Below are 19270 nucleotides of genomic sequence, written 5' to 3'. Positions count from 1 at the left end.
GGAGCCCATGAGTGGGCACAGACTGACCCTGCAGGGGATTCTGCCCTTGGCCAGTCCCACCAGTGCTGGGGAGGACACGCTGGGCTGTGTCCCAGCTGCCCACTGGGAGCAGGGAGGCTCTGCTGGGACATCACTGGTGCTGCTGAGGAGATGTGATTGGCAGAGAGGGGAGCACCGGGCATCAGATCAGCATGGAAAGGGCTGATAATGCTGCTGGAGAGAGCCCAGAGGAGCCCCTGGAACTGCTCCAGGGCTGGAGCCCCTCTGGAGCCAGGCTGGGAGAGCTGGGGGGGCTCCCCTGGAGAGGAGAAGCTCCAGGGAGAGCTCCGAGCCCCTGGCAGGGCCTAAAGGAGCTCCAGGAGAGCTGCAGAGGGACTGGGGACAAGGCCTGCAGGGACAGGACACAGGGAATGGCTTCCCACTGCCAGAGGGCAGGGTTGGATGGGAGATTGGGAACTGGGAATTGTTCCCTGCGAGGGTGGGCAGGGGCTGGGCTGGAATTGCCAGAGCAGCTGTGGCTGCCCCTGGATCCCTGGCAGTGCCCAAGGCCAGGCTGGATGGAGAATCACTGAAGGGGTTTAAAAGACGTGTGGATGTGACACTTGGGGACGTGGGTTCAGGCTGAGTTTGGAAGTGCTGGGGGAATGGTTGGACTCACTGGTCCTGGAGGACTCTTCCTAATGATTTTGTGGTTCTGTGACCTCCACAGCTCAACCACACCCATGCTCTGGGTGCAAACTCAGTTTTCACCAAAACATCGCATCTCCCCCTTGGTAACTCTCCCCAGGTTCCCCAACTTCCCTTGGGGACACCATCTCCCCTTCCTCAGCTTCCCTGGGGTCACCATCTCCCTTTCCTCAGCCCAGACACACAAAGCACCGACGGCAACAGCAGCAGCAGCCCCACCTTGTAATATTTAAAACAATTTTATTCATGAAAATATGCTGTACAATGCACTATACACAGTTCTTTACATTGCCACATACACAAACTCTAATAGCACAACCAAGAAAGTTACCATTGCCTACGATAGATGCGTGTGAGAGATGACGCCTCCGAGACCCTCCCCCCCCAGCCTGTACAGTTATAAATACGAGGGAAATTGACCCAAAACCGCCGGGGGAAGCAAACCGGGGGAGGCCCTGGGGTGTCCCCCCACCCCGGCTCCAGGCAGGGCAGAGTGGGAGCAGGGTGGGAGCAGAGGGAGCTCCTGGTTCCCCCCAGAGGGGCACTGCGGGGTGGCAGTGATGGAGAGGGGAGGGTGAAGCTGACTGAGGTGGGACAACATGAGGTGGCCTCGGTGATTCCAGAGAGGGAACCCGGATTCTCAGCCAGCCCGGACAGTGCCATCAAGCCCTGGTGTCTTTCCCACACTCACTGTGCGGGGGGGGCACAGCCACCCCCAGGACCCGCCTGCCCCACTCCATCACCACCCGGTCACCACGGCCCCACATCCCCGTGTCCTTTGGCCAGCCTGTGCCACCTGCCCCTGCAGCCCCCCTGTCCCCCGGGGTGTGTCCCCCACCCTCCGAGGGGGTGTCCGTGCCTGCCCCCGCCGCCCCTGGCCCCGCACGAGCACTGAACACACGACGTTACCAACACGACTGCACCGACACACGACAACCCCACGGTCACGAACCACGACGACAGCTGGGCCCCCGCAGGGGCCGTGCCCACGCAGCGGGGCAGGGCCGCGGGGGCGGCAGGGCGGGCTGGGGGGGGACACGGGGACACTTTCCTCCTGCTGCCGGGGCGCCACGGTGACGGCCAGCCCGCGTCTGTGACACCCAGTGGGGACCCCAGCCGGGGACAATCCCGTCTCCAAATGGTTGCTGCCCGGCATTGCTGGCGCGCTGCTGGATCTGTGCCTGGAGATCAGATGCCCTTTCTCCCTTTCCCCATTCCTGGGGGGCAGAGGACCCCTATTTCCTCCACCTCTGGGTCCCTCACAGCTACTGAGCTGGGGGGGTCGGGGGTTAAAGAGCCACTTCGCAATCGGTTTCCAAGGGTTTTGAAAGATGCCCTGAAAGGAGAGGTGGTGTAGAAAAGGAAATGCCGTAATGATCCTGACCAAAGAATAATCCTTTTTTTTAAAAAAGCATTCAAGAAAGATTATATATAATAGAATATATTAAATTCTGTACATGATCAAATAATGTAAACATAATTAATTAACTGGTAAGAATGTCTTTAGAGACCGTGCCTGCCATGTGCCCCGGGTGAAGGTGAGCGGTGGCACACGGGGCTCCTCTGTCACACTCTGCCACAGCCGTGTGGGTCAGGAGAGGAGCAGGAGGTGCCACCCACGGGTCCCCCTGGGGCAGCCACACTGTCCCCGTGGCTGGCTGGGACCCAGCACCTGCTCCTGGCAGAGGAGTTGGTGCTGGGGCAAGAAGGGAAGAGCTGGGCTGGAAAAATGTGCTGGTTCAGTGCACCGCAAGCCAGAGCCTGGGGGTCAGAGATAGCCCGTGGTGCCCAGGAGGAAGAATGGCTGAGCAGAGACACCACGGGACAGAGCAGCAGCTCCCACCACCTCCTGCCAGCCCCTCCATCCTCTCCAGACCAGTCGCTCCTGCTGCCCACCAGCCTGAACCCCTCTCCAAAACCCTGCTGCTCCTGGCAGCTGTGTGGGATAGCCGGGGCATCCCAGGCCCACTCCTGCCCCACAGAGCAGCGGGGTCAGTCTGGGGTCCTGACACCCAGCAGGACCACGTGAGGATCACGGTCCCCATCCCCATGGAGCCCCAGCCCCTGGCAGGTGGGTGCGCCCCTCTTGCTGACAGCTCCTGGCACCCCAGGGGTGGGCAGTGAGACACTGGGATGGTGGCACTGACCCCCCAGGAGCCCCACAGCCCTGGCTGGGGGCCCTGTGGCACCTCCCTGAGCAATGTGGGTCACCCAGGCTTGGAGCAGGATGGACTCCACGCTGCCTGGCCACCACATCCCTCCCCTCCTCGAGGACGACCCACATCACGGCCCCCCAGCTTTCACCCCATCATCCAACACCCCCATGAGCCACGTGCTGGGGCACGGCCACCAGCACTGCCCATGGCCTCCCTCTCCTCTCCCTAAGCTCGACCCTTTCCTCCTTCCAATGCAAAAACTCAATGGCAAAAGAGTGCATGAAATCAAATAAATAGGCCCCCCTCCCCACCCCTGCCAGCTGCCCCTGAGCCTCCAGCTCAGGGGACCCTCACTCCCAGCAGGACCCCCCTGGAGCGTGCCCAGCCTGCTCCAGGCCGGGGCTGCAGCTTCCCCTGGCACCCTCAGGCCCCGGGGCTGCTGCCAGGGCTGCTGACTGCACACCATCACCACCCCCTCCTCGCTGCTCAGTAACAAAACCTGCCTGGGGCCACACAGGGACACCTGCAGAGGTGGCCTGGGGGTGTGGAGAGCTCTGATCTCCCCCAGGACTGAGGGGTCATGAGCCCCCCCTTGCCCTGGGGCAGCGTCCCCGCTCCTGACACTTCTACCCAGAGGACTCATTTCCCACGGTGGCTCAGAGAAAAGCCCCTTCCCAGGGGGATGCCCATGGGGGAGGAACCCGACACCACCAGCCGTCACCCCTCTGTCACCCAGCCCAAGGGCAAATCAAACTGGCACCATTGCCACGGGGCACTGGGACCATCTGCAAAGGCTTTCCCTGCCTGCTTCCCCCCTGGATCTGCCTGGCTCCGGCTGCCTCTCCCACCCACCTGCCATGTGTCCTCCAGAGGACGCTGGCAGGACCTGGAGCCCGGGCACACGTGGGGCTGGGGGGGGGGCTCCTCCCCCATCTCAATATTTGACCCTCGGATTTGTGTTCCGCGTTCGACCTCAAGCTCAGACCGACGGCTCTCGCCCGTCTTAACAAACAAAGGCAGAAGAGAAAGGAAAAAATAAAAGTTAGTCTCAATGTTCCCCTCGTGGCTTCCCGGTGGCGAGCCCGTGCCGGGGCGGGCGTCACCCGGGCACCCAGCTCTGGTTTGTGGGCTGGGGCCCCCCGGGCAGCGCGGGCACGTTGAGCCCGTTCTGCGGCGGGAGGGCCGAGTCGAAGTTGAAGTCCATCTCATCGCTGTCCATAAAGTCATTCAGGATGATCGACTCCACGTCGCACTCCAGGCTCCCGTTGAACATGTCCAGGTCCAGGTCTGCTGGGAACCTGTCTTGGCCCAACACGGGGGGGTGGGCGGCCCCCGGGTAGTGGCCCTGCAGCGAATCCAGCAAGCTCATGTGTGCCCCTTGGTTATTAGCGTAGGAATGCAGGTGCCCGTGGTGCGGCACGGCCGTCATGCTGCACGAGTCACTGGGCAGGCTCATAAGGCTGACAGGATTGGCTAAGGCACTGGTGTTGACCGCAGGGTGGTGACCGGCTGGTGACGGGTGGTACAACGCGTTGCTCTTCATGAGAGAGCCCGGGTGGGGCGGGTAGGAGGACAGGCCCTGCTCCCCGGCCCCGCACAGCAGCGGGTTGTGTCTGTGGCCACGGGCCGGCACCATGGGGCTGGCCTGCGGCAGCGGGGGCAGGTCCCCCGGGACCATGCTCTCCTTGTGCGCGTAGGAGATGGAGGAGAGCAGGTCCTGCAGCGAGGCGTTCCTGTAGGAGCTGACGGGAGAGAAGGTGGCCTGCTTGTTCTCCTGGATGGTCTGCATGGGCAGGCGGCGCATGAGGCTCATGGCCGGCTGGCTGTAGATGGTCCCGCAGTAGGTGTTGGAGGCGGCCCCCATGCTGGAGCACTTGGAGTTGAAGGTGAAGCTGGAGCTCCGCTGCCGCAGGGCGGCCGGGGGGAGCTGCTGGGAGGGGCTCATGCTGTAGCCGTCCTGCAGGTCCTCCAGCATGCTCTCCCCCAGGCTCTCGTTCAGGCTGATGGTGCCGGTCAGGTCGGTCAGCCGGGGCAGCTCCACGGAGCAGCGGGCGCTGAGGGAAGGAGACATGGTGCTGGAGGGGCTGGGGTACATCAGCGGGGACGAGGGGGTGCCGTCGTCCTCCTCCAGCTCATCCGGCTCGTGGTTGGCCATGATGGGCGAGAGGCGCCCGCTCAGCGTGCTGGCCGTGGAGTTGGCCCGCGTCCGGAAGTCCGCCCAGGCGTCGTACTCGTCGCTGGCGTGGGACGCGGGGCTCTCCGACCACTTGGCCTGCTGGGGACTGTCCTCCCTGCTCTCCTGCGTCACCTGCAGCTGCTTCTTCTTGCTGGCCTTGCCCTTGATGCGCAGGAACTTGCTGTTGTTGTCCATGGACACCGCCCGCCGCCGCGGCGTCTTGCCCGTCTTGCCGCCCTCGGGGTTCAGCATCCACCAGGAGCTCTTGCCGGTGCCCTCGTTCTGCACGCGGATGAAGCGGGTGTGCAGGGACAGGTTGTGCCGGATGGAGTTCTGCGGGGACAGCAAGGACACGGGGAGGGTCAGCAGCAGGGACAGCACCCCCCGAAAGGAAAGGGACACCCACGAGACCCCACGTGGAGCACCGTGGGACACCTGGGCTCCATCCCCTGGGATGTCTGAGCCGGAGGGTTTGGGGCAGGGAGAGCTCAGCTGGCAGGTCCCTCCCACATCCCGTGGGTCACAGCCCTTTGCTGCACCTCCCAGCTCTGTGTTTGGCACCATTCCTGTCATGGCAGGGACAGGGAGTCTCTTTAGCACGTGTCCCAGGGACCTGCAGCAGCCAGGGCCAGCTCTCAGGGGACCTTCCTGCCCTGGCTGGAGCCCGCAGAGGGACAGGGTGAAGAGGCAACAAATGCAGTGATGGAGTCAGGACCACACACAGGCCCAGGGCTTCTCCATCCCTCCTGGCCCAAGCCCACCACATACCCAGCACATCCCACAGGATGCTCCCAGCACAGCCAGCTCCTCTAAGGAGATCCCTTTGATCTCCAAAAGGCAGCAGGAATCCCTTTGGAGTGGACTCCAAGCCCCTTCCCCAGCCTGGCATCAGGGATGTGCTTCCCTCCACCCTCAGCAGCGACACGAGCCCTGTGCAGGGCACATCAGCACCACCACAGCCCAAAACAACCTGTTGGCACCGTGTGAGACCCCGTCCCCAAAAGCCTGTGAGTGTGCCCTGTGAGCCTGGGGTGCCCTGTGAGCAGGGCTGGGGGCCCACAGGGAGAGGGTGTGGCCCCGGGCATGGCTGGCTCTGGTGACAGGGACACGCACCCTGCCCAGGAGGCTCAGGTACCACAGCACTGTGGGTCTGCAAACCCACTACAGCCCCCACTGCCCACAGCAGGACTGACTGTCCACCCTGGACACTCCTGGCTCCCTCACCCACATCCACATCCAGCACCTCAGGGTGCTGGGAGCAGCACTGGGTGCCCTGGGCTTGTGCTGGCAGCCCTGGCTCTGAGCAGCTCCCTGGCTGGAGGCAGGAGCAGGGGGGCACATCCAAACACAAGCATCCCCAGCTGTCCCTGCCCCATGGGGTGACAGGCTGGGGTGACCCAAAGCACCCTCACAGCTTTGGCGTGGGGAAGAGAAGGGGTGAGGACGTGAGTACAGAGTGGGAGAGGAACTCCTTGAGAGCAGCCCTGCAGAGAAGGTTCTGGTGGGTGAGAGGCTGGACATGAACCAGCCCCTTCCTGGGCTGCAACAAAGAGAAGAGGCCAGCAGGGCAAGGGAGGGGATTCTTCCGCGCGGCTCTTGTGAGAGCCCACCTGCAGAGCTGCCTCCAGCCCTGGGATCCCCAGCACAGGAAGGACATGGACCTGTTAAAGCTGGTCCAGAGGAGCCCCGGCATCTGCTCCAGGGCTGGAGCCAGGCTGGGAGAGCTGGGGGGGCTCCCCTGAAGAGGAGAAGCTCCAGGGAGAGCTCCGAGCCCCTGGCAGGGCCTAAAGGGGCTCCAGGAGAGCTGCAGAGGGACTGGGGACAAGGCCTGCAGGGACAGCACACAGGGAATGGCTTCCCACTGCCAGAGGGCAGGGTTGGATGGGAGATTGGGAACTGGGAATTGTTCCCTGTGAGGGTGGGCAGGGGCTGGGCTGGAATTGCCAGAGCAGCTGTGGCTGCCCCTGGATCCCTGGCAGTGCTCAAGGCCGGGCTAAACACTGGGACCGTGGGAGGTGTCCCTGCCCTGGTGGGATGGGATGACCTTTGAGGTCCCTCCCAACCCAAAGCAGTGTGGGGTTCTCTGACACCTGCTGACATGCAGCGCATGGGATGCCACCCCGGCTCCCTGTGCCTCAGAGGTAAGATGCAGAGCCCAGAGAGGAGCCCCAGCCTGCAGCACAGAGACCCTTTCCCCGGCTGTGCCCAGAGTCTCGGGGCTGCTGGAGAGGGGAGGCACCTCCCCAGCCCCTTCCCAGCTGCAGGGGGGCCAGGAGGACGGGGAGGGGGAGGAAGCCACGGTACAGGGGAGAAAGTTTGGTGCTGTTGTGGTGTACAGTGGAATACTAATGAAGAGGCAAGTGAGCTCCAGCCTCATCTATCATATTATGTAATGGCTTACTTCTCTGCACTTCATTTATTTGGAGATTGCTCCCAGGCTGGCTCCTCGCCAGCAGCCACCAAATCCAAGTCTACAGAAATCAATCTCGCACTGACTGATTAAGCCGTGTTTAGAACTAATTGCTCCTTCGTGTGTGGGGAGAATAAATTACGGGCTTTAATTTCACATCTTTAAAATGCAACTGCAGGTATGGGCCAGCCATTAACCCCTTCCTGCACGGCTGGGGAAGGGGCCCGGGGGGTGGTGGGGACACAGCTGCCCAACCAGTGCTCACCACTTTCAAGCAGAGCGAGACTTCAAGCAGACTCTCCTGGCAGGGGTAGTCTCCCTGGCCCTTCCAGCACCTCTGCTTAAGCCACAGGATGATCCCATCTCCCATCCACGATGCCGTTCGAGCAGCAGGGACAGAAGCAGAACCCGTGGTTGTCCCTGCCCTGGCAGGGCCAGGGCCACTGGCCAGCTCAGCCCCACGGCGCTGCCCCCCACCCACAGACAGTGGGGAGCTGGGGATGCCAAAGCTGGGCTGGCTGCAGTGATGCCCAGTCCCTGCTGGGCCCGTGGCAGGGGTGGGGACCCCCCCACGGCCACAGCCCCTCCCTGCCAGGTCTGCTCAGCACGGGAGGCAGGGGATGCTGCAGCCTGTGCAGCCGGGATGGAGCTGCCGTGCAGAGCACGGGGAGAGGGGCTGGGCCTTGGGGAGGGCACGGCTGGATGGGGGTGACATTCAGCATCCTCTGCTACGCCCCCCCCCCACCCCAGAGGGAGCACAGGGCACCCTGCACCCCCCGAGGCAAGGTCGGGCTGCCCGAGGGAGAGGAGAGAAGGGGAGGCTGCTGCTTCTCCTGCAGCCCCAGCTTCATTAAGAGCCAGAAGACAGCAGCAATTAAGTGCAAGGTGCAGCACACGCGGCTCTCTCCTCATTAGCACCCCGACATGCTCGGCTGGCCGCGGCTCAGGGCACACGGAGCAGGGCGGGGGGCTGCGCTGGGGCGGGCCAGGAGCTGATGAACAGCAGGCAGGCAGAGACCTGCCTCACCCACGGCCACCCCGGGCACCCAGGGCCCCGCAGCCCCCAGCCCCGCCGGCAGTGATGCACAGGTGGGGACACATCGGGGACGCCGGTGCTGGCCAGCCCCCGTGACAGCAGCTGCCTTGGCAGGGGGTGCTCTGGGGTCAGGAAAGGACGGTGCCAACCGCAGAGCCCCCACGACGCCTCTGACACTGCTCCCTGCCCTGCGCCACTTCTTAGAGCAGCCTGCACCACTGCAGGGCTGGCCGTGCCACCCTCTGTCCCCGTGTCACCCCGTCACCCCTGCCTGTCCAGCCCCTCACTGGTTACCCGGCCCCACACGGCCCAAACCCCAAACAGCACCGGGCAAGGGCATCATTCCCCAGCTCACACCCAGCCCACCACAGGGGGGACACCCAGCCCGTGCCGGGGGGACACCGCCCCAGCACTGCCCCGCAGCGCTGCCGGGGGGACAGGGATGCTCTGGGGAGCACAAGGGCGGGCTGGAGGTGCCACCAGGGCTGCAGGTGCACCGGAACCCCCTGTTCAGCCCCGGCTGGCAGCAGGGCAGGAGGAGGCTGAGCCCGTGCCAGCCCCCAGCCACCAGCTGCCGCAGGCTTTGCCAAGCTGGAAGACCCCCGTGCCACGCCGGTGCCCGTCTGGCGGGGGCTGGTCCTGCTGCGGGGCCTGAGGGGGGGCCGTGGGCACCCACAGAGCCCCTCACCCCCCCAGGAGCCCTCCTCCGGCGAGCCTCATTGTCAGGGGAACAGGCAGTGTGAAATCGGTCTGATTAGCAATTAGTCCCATTGTAAAAGGATTAGCCGGACCCATTGTTCGGGAGAGTGACTTGACTGTCAATGGGCATCTGGCAGCGATGATGATGATGATGATAATGGCGAGGCGGTGGGAGCCGGAAGCCATTTCCCGAGGCCGGACTCCCGAAATGAGCATCGACCCCCGAGATGAGCCTGGCACCCCGAAATGAGCCACCCAGGCGGGCACCGATCCCCGGGACGGGCAGCGCTGCCCGTGCCCACCCCAGCCGCGGGTCCCAGGGTGCCACCCCCGCCTTGCGGGTGCCCACGAGTGTCGGGGTGCGGGGAGTGGGGCCGAATTCCCCTCTGCGTGCCCAGAGGAGAGCAGCGTGGGGGAAAACGAGTGCAATTCGAGCAAGAAGCAGCCCTGGCCAGAGCTGGGGAGAGCACACAGGGCGCTCTTTGGATGTCCCCATCGCTGTCACAACCCCTGCACCCCTCTGCTGTCCCCAGCGCTGCCCCTGAGCTGTCACCCCTCCCTGCTGTCTGGCTTTCCAAACAAACCCACCAACCCCAGCCGCTCCCCGCACATCCCACACCCGACAGCCCTGCTCTCAGAGACCCCCGGGGGCTGCGTGTCTGTCTGTCCGTCTGTCTGTCCAGGCTGCGGGGCCATCCAGCAGAGGAGCCCGATGGTTGTTACCTGGTGGGGATTCTCACGGCGCTGACAGGAGGAAGCAGCAGCAGGGACAGGGACAGCGGCGCTAACAAGAGCTCTGCCGGCAGCACAAGGACAGCTCCAGGGGTTAATTGATGCTTATTCACTCCTTGCACATAAAAATTGCCGCTGCTGCAGGAAATATTCCAGAGGGCAGAGGCTGCCGACAGCCTCAGTGGGGCTTCATCCCTGGGGACGATGTACAGGGAGGGTGGTGGCATGGGAAAGTCAGTGGTGACACCGCCAAAGACATCATATTCACCCCAAAAATGGCTCTGCCTGGGGGCACCAGCCACCTCCTGGCACCATCCCCTGGGCACGGGCAGCCCTACTGCCTGCACTGGTGTCACCATCCTGCCCGGAGCAGCTGGAGGCTGAGCACCGGCTGGGGCCCGGCCCTGCCTGGCGGGGACAGGTGACTGGCACAGGTGGCAGTGCTGCCCACACGCCGGGGATCCAGGCACCCTGCCTACCGGTGACAGGGACGGATGGCCCGTGATGGCAGGAGTGGATGCCCGTGCTGTGCCACGGGCAGGCAGCTGTGAGACCCCAGAAATGCCGTGCCTGCAGGGGCAGCAGCCTGACCCACATCAGCCCCACACCATCCTGACCCACACCAGCCCCACACCATCCTGACCCAAATCAGCCCCACACCGTCCTGACCCACACCAGCTCTCCCTGCACGGGGGGGTGACCCCAGCAAGGGGAAGCCCACAGAGCCAGGCAGGGGTGGCTGTAAACCCAGCCCAGAGTGTCCTGGGGTCCCTCCAGCCCCACAGTGAACCCCATGGGCCTCTCTGTTGTGAGCAGTCCTGTGAGCTCCCCACGCCCCTGTGGCCCCACAGTGCCTTGCTGGGCAGGAGCAGCCTCCGGCACAGGGCTCCTGTGCAGCCCAAGCACTGCCATGCCCCACGGCTTGTCGGTGTGTTACTGCCCCATAGCAGCGCCCTCCACAGTGCCCTGTGGCCACACAGCCACCCTACAGCCAGCCCTTGGCACTGCCCCACACACAACCCCCACGGCAGCTCTCTGCCCGACCCCACAGCACCCACTCTGTGCCCCACAGCGTCTCACAGCAACCCCCCTGCACTGCTTCTTCAGCTCCTTGGTGCCCTGTGGCAGCCCACAGCCAGACCTGCACAATGCCCCACAAGCTCCCTAGGCCCCCACAATGCCCCATAACCCCCCTGACCCCTTCAATGCCCCACAAGTCCCCCAAAGCCCTCAGTGCCCCATAGACTACCCAGAACCATCAATACCCCATAAGGCCTCCAAACCCCTCAATGCCCCATAACCCTCCAGCCCTCTGCAATGCCCCACAAGCCCCCTAAATCCCTCAATGCCCCATAAACTATCCAAACCCCTGCAATGCCCCATAAGCTCCCTGACCCCTTCCATGCCCCACAAGTCCCCCAAAGCCCTCAATGCCCCATAAACTACCCAGAACCCTCAATGCCCAATAGCCCTTCAGCCCTCTGCAATACTCCATAAGCCACCCAGCCCTCTGCAACGCCCCATAAGCCCCTCCAGCCCCCCCAAAATTCCCCATAAGCCGCCCAGCCCCCTGCAATACCCCATAACCCTGCAGCCCCCTGCAGTGCCCCACGAGCCGCTCAGCCCCCCACAATGCCCCATAAGCCTCCCCGACCCCTCGCTCTGTCTCAGCCCTCCCAGCAGCAGCTGATGCCCGGGTCCCGTCTGCCACATCCCCCCGGGGAGCCGGGGCTGTCCCCCCGTCCCCGGCACGTCCTTGCCCGGGGCTGGAGCCGCGCGGTGCCTGCGGAAAGGGCACGGCAGGGGCAGGGGGAGGCTCCCGGCCCCCGCCGCGGGGGTCTCGCCGGCGGCGGCCAGCGGAGGCAGCCGCATTCGGGTCAGCGCTCCGGCTGAGCAGAGCGGGGCTGACGTGCTGCTAATTGAACCAAATGCCCATTAGAGGCGCGAGGGGCCGCGGCCGCCCGGCCCCGGCGCAGGTGGCAGACACGCGAGGAGCCCGGGGCGGCACGGCCGGAGCGTCCCCGCCTTCCCCTCCGCGCTCCGACAGCTCATTAGGGAGCGCTAATCACCCCCGAGGAGTGCGCAGAGCCCACGGACAGCTGGGGCTGGCGGGGTCCCCGTGCTGCAGGCTGAAGCCTTCCCTGAACGTCCGCCCGGCCCCTCTCTGTGCCACCCCCCTCGGGGCCCGGGCGGGGGTCCAGCCTGGCCTCTGTGGGGCACAGGGATCCGCCGTGCCCTGCGGCTCCGGACAAGCTCCGTACCGTGGAATGCGGGAGTGGGCATCCCACGTCACGGGGCCGGGCTGTGCCACCTGCTGCCCGCGTCCCTCTGCCATTCCCGGCGCCGGGGGACGGCGTGTCCCAGACCAGCCTATCCTGGAGGAGAAGGTCCGGGTAGGAAAGCACCACCCTGCCCCTCTGCCGGGACTGGCCAGCCCCATCCCGACCCCAAATCCAGACAGGGCCCGGCTGTGGCTGCCTGGGCTCCAGGCTGGTGTCAGAACCACTGTGGCTGCTGTGGAGCTGGATGGGGTGGTGCCCATTCCCTGCCTGGCCCTGAGCTGGTCCTGGCCAATCTCCACCACACATCTTGGTGGTTCTCGGTGAGTCTGACGCCACTGAAGACCCAGTGCAGCCCCCAACGCACCCCCCGGTGCAGCCCCCAGTGCAGCCCCCTGCAGCCACTGGCACGGAGCTGCCCCCCAGCCCCGCTGTGCACTTGGCAGCTGAGGTTGTCCCACAGCTGCCCCAGTGCCTCCCTTCCCCTGCTGACCACCAGCAGTTCCCAAACTCCCCAGAGACGTGGCTGGCACCAATCAAACCACCCACAGCCCCCCACGCCCCCCAGCAGCCCCCCGTGCCCAGCACTGGCTCCTTGCCCAGGGACACCAGGGCACTCCCCGTGCCCCAGCCTGGCACAGAGTCCAGGGGGACACCCCACGGGGTGGGGGGCTTGAATCAGCACCCAGGGGTGAGACCCCCTGCACCCCCCCAGCCAGGAGGGAGCTGGCAGAGGGCACGCTGGCCTCGTGGGAACACTCCTCGTGCCCAGACTGTTGCCAGAGTGCCAGCGTGTGTGTGGCAGAGGTGGCGCACACGGCCCAGCATCCCTCTCCCAGCCCTGGGACTGTCGCTGTTGCCATGGCAGCCGCTTTATTTTAGCCAGCTGCCGTCACTCCGTGTCCCCTTCAAACCCAGAAGCATCCTCCCTGCCCTGGGGAGAGCCCAGGAGCGCCTGCAGGGCCCATCCCTTGTGGAGTGGCTTTCCCCTGCGGCCAGAGGGGACAGACACAGCACCAGCAGCTTTTCGGTGCTCAGTGGGGCTCACACCAGCTCGGCCACCAGGTCCCACTGAGGTGGCTCAGGGGATGGGTCAGAGAACCACAGAATCTCCCAAGCTGGGAGGGACCCACCAAGACCATCCAGTCCAGCTCCTGGCCCTGCACAGACATCCCAGCAATCCCAGCCGGTGCCTGAGAGCGTTGTCCAAAGGCTGCCAGACCTCTGGGACACCACAGCCCAGGGGGAAGAGGATGGATGGATGGATGGATGGATGGATGGATGGATGGATGGATGGATGGATGGATGGAGGGATGGATGGATGGATGGATGGATGGATGGATGGAGGGATGGATGGATGGATGGATGGATGGATGGATGGATGGATGGATGGATGGATGGAGACAGAATTAGGATGGGTATTCAGTGATTTCAGTGCTGGGGGAACACCTGCACGGTCAGTCCAGCCACCACAGCCTGCACAAAGACACCCTTGGGCTTCTCCTGATGGGGCCAGAACAGCCCCCAACCCGGCCTGGCTGTGCTGGGGCTCTGTGTGACACCCTCTCCCTCAGCCACAGCAGCTCCCAAGCTGGTTGAGGACAGGAGGGGCCAGAAGAGCTGGTCCCAGCACAGCCTCACACCATCACCCCCCAGTCTGCCCCAAGCCCTGTCCTGCCCCACGACCCCGAGGGGCTGTGCTGCCCACCCCCGAAGGGGCAGGAGAGGAGCCCGGGGGTGATGAGGAAGGCAGTGATCCATCCCTGTGCACCCTTGTGCAGAATTACACCTCTGCCAGTCCCCCAGCACCCCTCGTGCCCCACGTGCTCCCCAGCGGGCTCGTTAGATCAGTGCAGGTCTGTGGATAACGAGCAGGCACACGCTCCCCTCTGGGGACACGGGCAGGGCTGGGGAGCTGGGGACCCCCCTGTGGGACTGGGGGGTGTTTTGGGAGAGCCCAGCCTTCCCTGCCAGGGGGCAGGAGCCTCACGGAGCTGTGGGCACACAGGGCCCAGCTGCAGCTCGCTCTGGCACCAGGAACCTCTCAGGGCCACGGCCCCAGGGCCACGGTGATGGGCTGGCCCCACAGCCTCCCTGGCTATGGCACCCTGCCTGCAGGGACAGCCAGGACCCCTGGCCACCTCCTGTCCTGTGTCCCTGCCCTGGAATGCTGCCAGGGCAAGGGGCTTAGGGGGCAGCTGAGCTGGTCGTTGCCCATCTCCGTGACCCTGGCATGGGCTCCTGCTCACCCCCAGAGCCGGAGGCAGCTGAGCCACCTGCCCCGGGCAGCTGGCCAGGGGACCTTGTAGTGCCACAGGGCACAGCAGTGCCCTGGGGACATGTGCTAGCTCCCACTGCCCACCCAGCTCTCAGCCAGCCCCACGGGGATGCTGAGGGGGGCTGTGGGGCAGGGGGTGCTGAGCAAGGGTCGGACTGTGCCCTTCCCTTCGCAGCAGGAGCTCCAGTCCCAGCAGCCCAGCTCGCCTGAGGTGCCACCGCAGCTCTGCAAGGTGCTCACATCCACCTAAGGGACATCAGCCCCCGCCTTTGGGGACAAAAGCCACCCTCAGCACTCCCAGACACCCCCCAGCAGGTGAAGCCAGGTGAGGTGCCTTGGGAAGACCCTCTCCACCAGCACTCGCTTACCCCGTAACGCTCTAATGACACCCCAGAGCTGGCCACCAAAATAGCTGCAGTAAATCACCCGGAGCTGCCACGTAATTTTTGCATGAAATTACAGGATTTTTTTCCCCTGGGTTCAATTTCCTCCACACCAAGTTCTCACCGCCGCCAAATCATTAAAGCAGCCGCGCTCCCTTTTCCTCGGGTGCCACTTCATCTCCCCGCTGGCTGTCCCCTCCCCTGCTGCTGGGGCTGGGGCTGCCTGGGGACAGCGGGTGCCCCAGTGCTCCCAGGCAGTCCTGTCTGTCCCCAAACTGGGAGAACCCAGAGCTGCTCCCAGCCCGAGGCAAGGCACATCAAATCCTGCCAGGGAGACCCCAGGGAGACCCAGCAGCCACCGGGGATGCAGGAGGTGCCCCAAGAAGGATGCCGAGCCCCCGTGGGGGGGTCCCACCCCAGCAGGCAGAGGAGCTGGCTGTCGCCACGAGGGAAACCGCCCACCTGCTCCTCAGGGCCGGCGGGAGGAAGGGGGAAGCGGCAGGGCTCAGCCTGCGCCGTCCCGTGGCACAGACACCCGCGGGAGGCGGCCCTGCTGTGCGGTCACCCGGCTACCTGGGAGGGACACAGCCACGTGTCACCCTGGTGTCACCGTCCTGTCAGAGACACTGAGCACCGCAGCCCGCCCCCCCCCCCGAGCTGAGCTGAGCAGGAGAGCCGGGGCGGTGAGCCCAGCCCCATCCTCCCGTGTCTGTTCCATGCAGGCTGGCCTGGTTTCCAGCCTGGCAGCTGCCTCCGAGCTGGGCTGCTCCCAGCGGGGCGGGGAGGGCTGGGCAGGGAGCCAGGCACCGGGGCACACGTGTTCCCCCCGTGTCCTCCCCGTGTTCCCCTCGTGTTCCTCCCATATTCCCACTGTGTCCCCCCATCTTCCCTTCGTGTGCCCTCCATGTGTCCCTGTGTTCCCCGTTTTCCCCCGTTTTCCCCGTTCCCACCGTGTCCCCCCGTGTTCTCTCCATGTTCCCCACCATGTTCCCCTATCTTCCCTTTGTGTCCCCTCCGTGTCCCCCCCATGTCCCCCTCATGTTCCCCCCTGTCCCCTCCATGTCCCCTCTGTGTTTGCCCCGTGTCCCCAGGGCCTCTCTCTGCCCCAGGGGTTCCCCGCCTGCCCCACATCCCCACCCCTGTGGAGCAGCCCCGCAGGGGTGCCCCGGCTCCCTCCGTGCTGTGCCCTCCAGCCACGGGCCGTTCAGGGGGCCATGGGGCAAAGCCAAGGCCTCCCCAACACTCTGTGTCCCACCAGGGCTCCCACGGGACTGTGCTGGCTGCTGCAGCAGGGACAGGCTCCCCGTGCCCTCAGGGCAGCTCCTGCAGGTGAGGAGCATGGAGAGATGCCTTTGGCTGCTCAGATAGAGAATTCCAGAATGGTTTGGGGTTGGAAGGGACCTGAAAGCTCATCCTGTCCCACCCCCTGCCATGGCAGGGACACCTCCCACTGTCCCCCCAGGCTGCTCCAAGCCCCATCCAGCCTGGTCTTGGACACTGCCAGGGATCCAGGGACAGCCACAGCTGCTCTGGGCACCCTGTGCCAGGGCCTGCCCACCCTCCCAAGGAGGAATTTCTTCCTGCAACAGATTTCATCCCACCACCAGCAAGCACAGTTGGCAAAGGCTTGGGATAACTCAGGGCTCTGTGGGGGATGGGGACAAGAGGGGTGGCCAAGACAGCAAAGGACATCCCCACCACCAAACGCCCTTGGCTGAGAGATTCTTCGTGGAACAGTTTAATTCCAAAAAAAATTTAAAAAAAAAAAAATCCCAGTTGCTCAAGCAAACGAATGTTTGTACCAGTTTGGAGGTTTCAGGCCCAGAGGGTGGAGCAGGGGAGGGTTCAGTGATGCCTCTAAGGGAGAAAATCCTCACCACGGGGACCTGCTGTGCAGAAACGTGGCAAGAAGCACTATTTCAAAAAACATCTCTGAAAATAAGGAGCAGTTTCCCTCCGATGGTGGGGCCGAGTCCATCTGGTCAAGCCCCCGGCACCCCGGCAGGCTCTGGGCTGTCCCTGCTGTCCCCAAGCTGCTGTTCAGAGCTCACAGCCCAGCCCAGGGCAGCACGCACCTCCTCTGAGTGGGACTGCACAGCCCCAGCGCCAGCCAGCCCTGGAGCCAGAGCCTCCCATGCCAGCTCACTCTGAAACCCTCCAGAAGCCTCCAAACCATCCCTGGCAGTGTCCAAGGCCAGGCTGGACAGGGCTTGGAGCACCCTGGGACAGTGGGAGGTGTCCCTGCCCTGGGACTGGATGGGCTTTGAGGTCCCTTCAAACCCAAACCGTGATTCTGTGAAAACCCCACGTAACTCCCTTTTTTCCACTTTCACATTGATTTTTTGCACTTGTGCACAGGAGGAGGATGAGGGCAGGAGCCCCATCATGTCCCCAGCACAGCCCACCTGGCACAGGCAGGGTCCAGCTGCTGCAGGGAGTGGAGACCCCCAGGGTCACCCCCTTGGCAGAGGGGCAAACGCTCCCCAGCTGGAGCTGGCAAGGGACAGTGACAAGGGGCAGTGGCAGGAGCTGTCACCGGTGTCACCACGTCCCTGCATGGCCAGAAACGCAGCGGGCAGTGGCCTCATGCTGCTGCCCTTCCTGGCCTGGGCCCGCCCAAAGGTCCTGACCCACGTGCCACAGCCCCACAGCCAGAGATGCTGTCACAGCTGAGATGCCCCCGCGGGCAGCACGGGGGTCTGAGGGACATCAGACACCCCAGAGCAGCCCCTGGGAAGCCGTGCTGTCCCCTGGGTCCCTCTGCTTGCCGGGCCCTCCCAGACAGAGGCTCAGCTGCCTCCCACCCACACAGACCCTGGGGTGAGACGTGTGGGATGAGCCTTTTGTGTCACTCACTCTGTGCCCGGGGCCGCTCTGTGCGTCCCCAGCCTCACACAGACCCCGCTGGGAGAGGCAGCGACACACGGGGAGGGGTCCAGAGACCCCCCCAGCCATCAGCCCACGTCACACAGCCCGCGCTTCTCGGAGCCCCCCCGGCGCACCAGCCAAAGTCACACAAGTGGAGCAAGGTCACCGCAAAGCCCCGGGGATGTTGCTGAAGCTGCAGCCCCGTGGGAAGGAGGGATGCTGAGTCCCACCCCTCAGCCCGGGGCCGCTGCACACACGGGGAACGGAGACGGGGAGGGGGTGGTGGCAGGGAGGGACACGGTGCTGCAGGAGCCAGCCCTGCCTTGGTCACCTGCTGTTCCCCCCAGGCCAGCCCAGGCCCCTGCAGACACCCACCCCTCCCACCCACGGAGGGGGTGATGGCACCCTGGGGTGCCCTGGGGGTCCCCCCTGGGATGCTCTATGGGGTCACTGGCACGGCAGGAGGGGTGAGGGGCTCACAGCTGGGGTGGCTCCTGGCTAGGGTCCGGGGGGTGAAGAGGGATGGGGAGCCCATCCCTGCTGTGCCCCGGGGTGGCAGCCACAGCTCCGGGGGGTTCTCAGCCCCCCGCTGGGTGCTGGGCATGAGCCAAAGGCAAAGGTGTGGCGGGGGACACGCCAAAACCATCCCAGGGGGCTGAAAGAACAGCCCGTGACCCTGCTCCAGCCCCGGGGGGTCACAGCCCTGCCCGGGGTGTCCCCAGCCTGCAGTGGGGTGTCACACGCTGCTGCAGTCACACCCTCGTGGCACAGTGCCCACCACCCTGCACAGGGACACCGACAGTCACGGCCCCCAGCCCCCCTCCCGTGTCCCCTGCCCCCCTGCTGGCTCAGCTGACCCCTTTTGTTCATTGCTCTGCACCTGCTGATGGCAGACACCCCCAGCTCCGGGCTGGGGTCCCAGCAGCCTGTGCCTACAGCACAGGGAGCCAGCAGGAGCAGGAGGGGAGGAGGAGGAGGAGGAGGAGGAGGTGGAGGAGGGGGGGAGGCTTCCCTCATGCTCAGCAGCTGCCCAAGGGTGGGCTTGAAGCCCCCCTGTGCCCCAGAATGTGCAGGGCCTTGTGCCAGGGATAAAACCCTTCCAGGCAGGAGATTCGCACACCCCGATGCCCCCCCAGGCACTGCCAGCAGCCTCCAGGCACCCACTGAGCACAGATCCCTGTGGCTGAGCCCACGGTGTCACCTCACGGATCTTTGGTGTCACCCCACAGATCTCCGTTGTCACCTGGACTTTTGGTATCACCCCACAGACCCCTGATACCACCCCATAGACCCCAGGTATCACTACAGAGACCCCTGACATCACCCCAAAGACCCCTGATATCACCACACAGACTCCTGGTATCACCCCACAGACCCCTGGTATCACCGACAAACTCATTCACGCTCGTGGGGTTGAGCCCTGTGAGCCCAGCCCCACTGATGGGTGGGAAAAGCGGGACCCCCGGGACATCCCCTGCCCCAGGATGGGGTGGCTGGATCCCCTCGGTGCTGGCAGTGGTGGTGGTGCTCCCAAGGGGGTCTGTGCAGGATGGGCTGGCTGCCAGC

The 19270-nt window shown here is 64.7% G+C and overlaps 1 protein-coding gene across 1 annotated transcript in view; it reads right to left on the bottom strand.

The window, feature by feature from the left end:
• Positions 1 to 3197: 3197 nt before the first annotated feature.
• Positions 3198 to 19270, bottom strand: part of FOXO6 (forkhead box O6) — a 33816-nt gene continuing 17743 nt past the window's right edge. Inside the window, exon 2 of the mRNA XM_066204448.1 lies at positions 3198 to 5352. Coding sequence (XP_066060545.1) covers positions 3943 to 5352 — 1410 coding nt within the window. The 3' untranslated portion in view covers positions 3198 to 3942. The remainder of the gene's footprint in view (positions 5353 to 19270) is intronic.

Source organism: Chamaea fasciata, unplaced genomic scaffold, assembly GCF_029207755.1.
Source record: "Chamaea fasciata isolate MVZ Bird 193981 ecotype frontalis unplaced genomic scaffold, bChaFas1.0.hap1 SCAF_26, whole genome shotgun sequence".
NCBI classification, from domain to species: domain Eukaryota; kingdom Metazoa; phylum Chordata; class Aves; order Passeriformes; family Sylviidae; genus Chamaea; species Chamaea fasciata.
The sequence above is the reverse complement of the archived record's forward strand: the minus strand, read 5'-3'. Positions and strand labels throughout refer to the sequence as shown.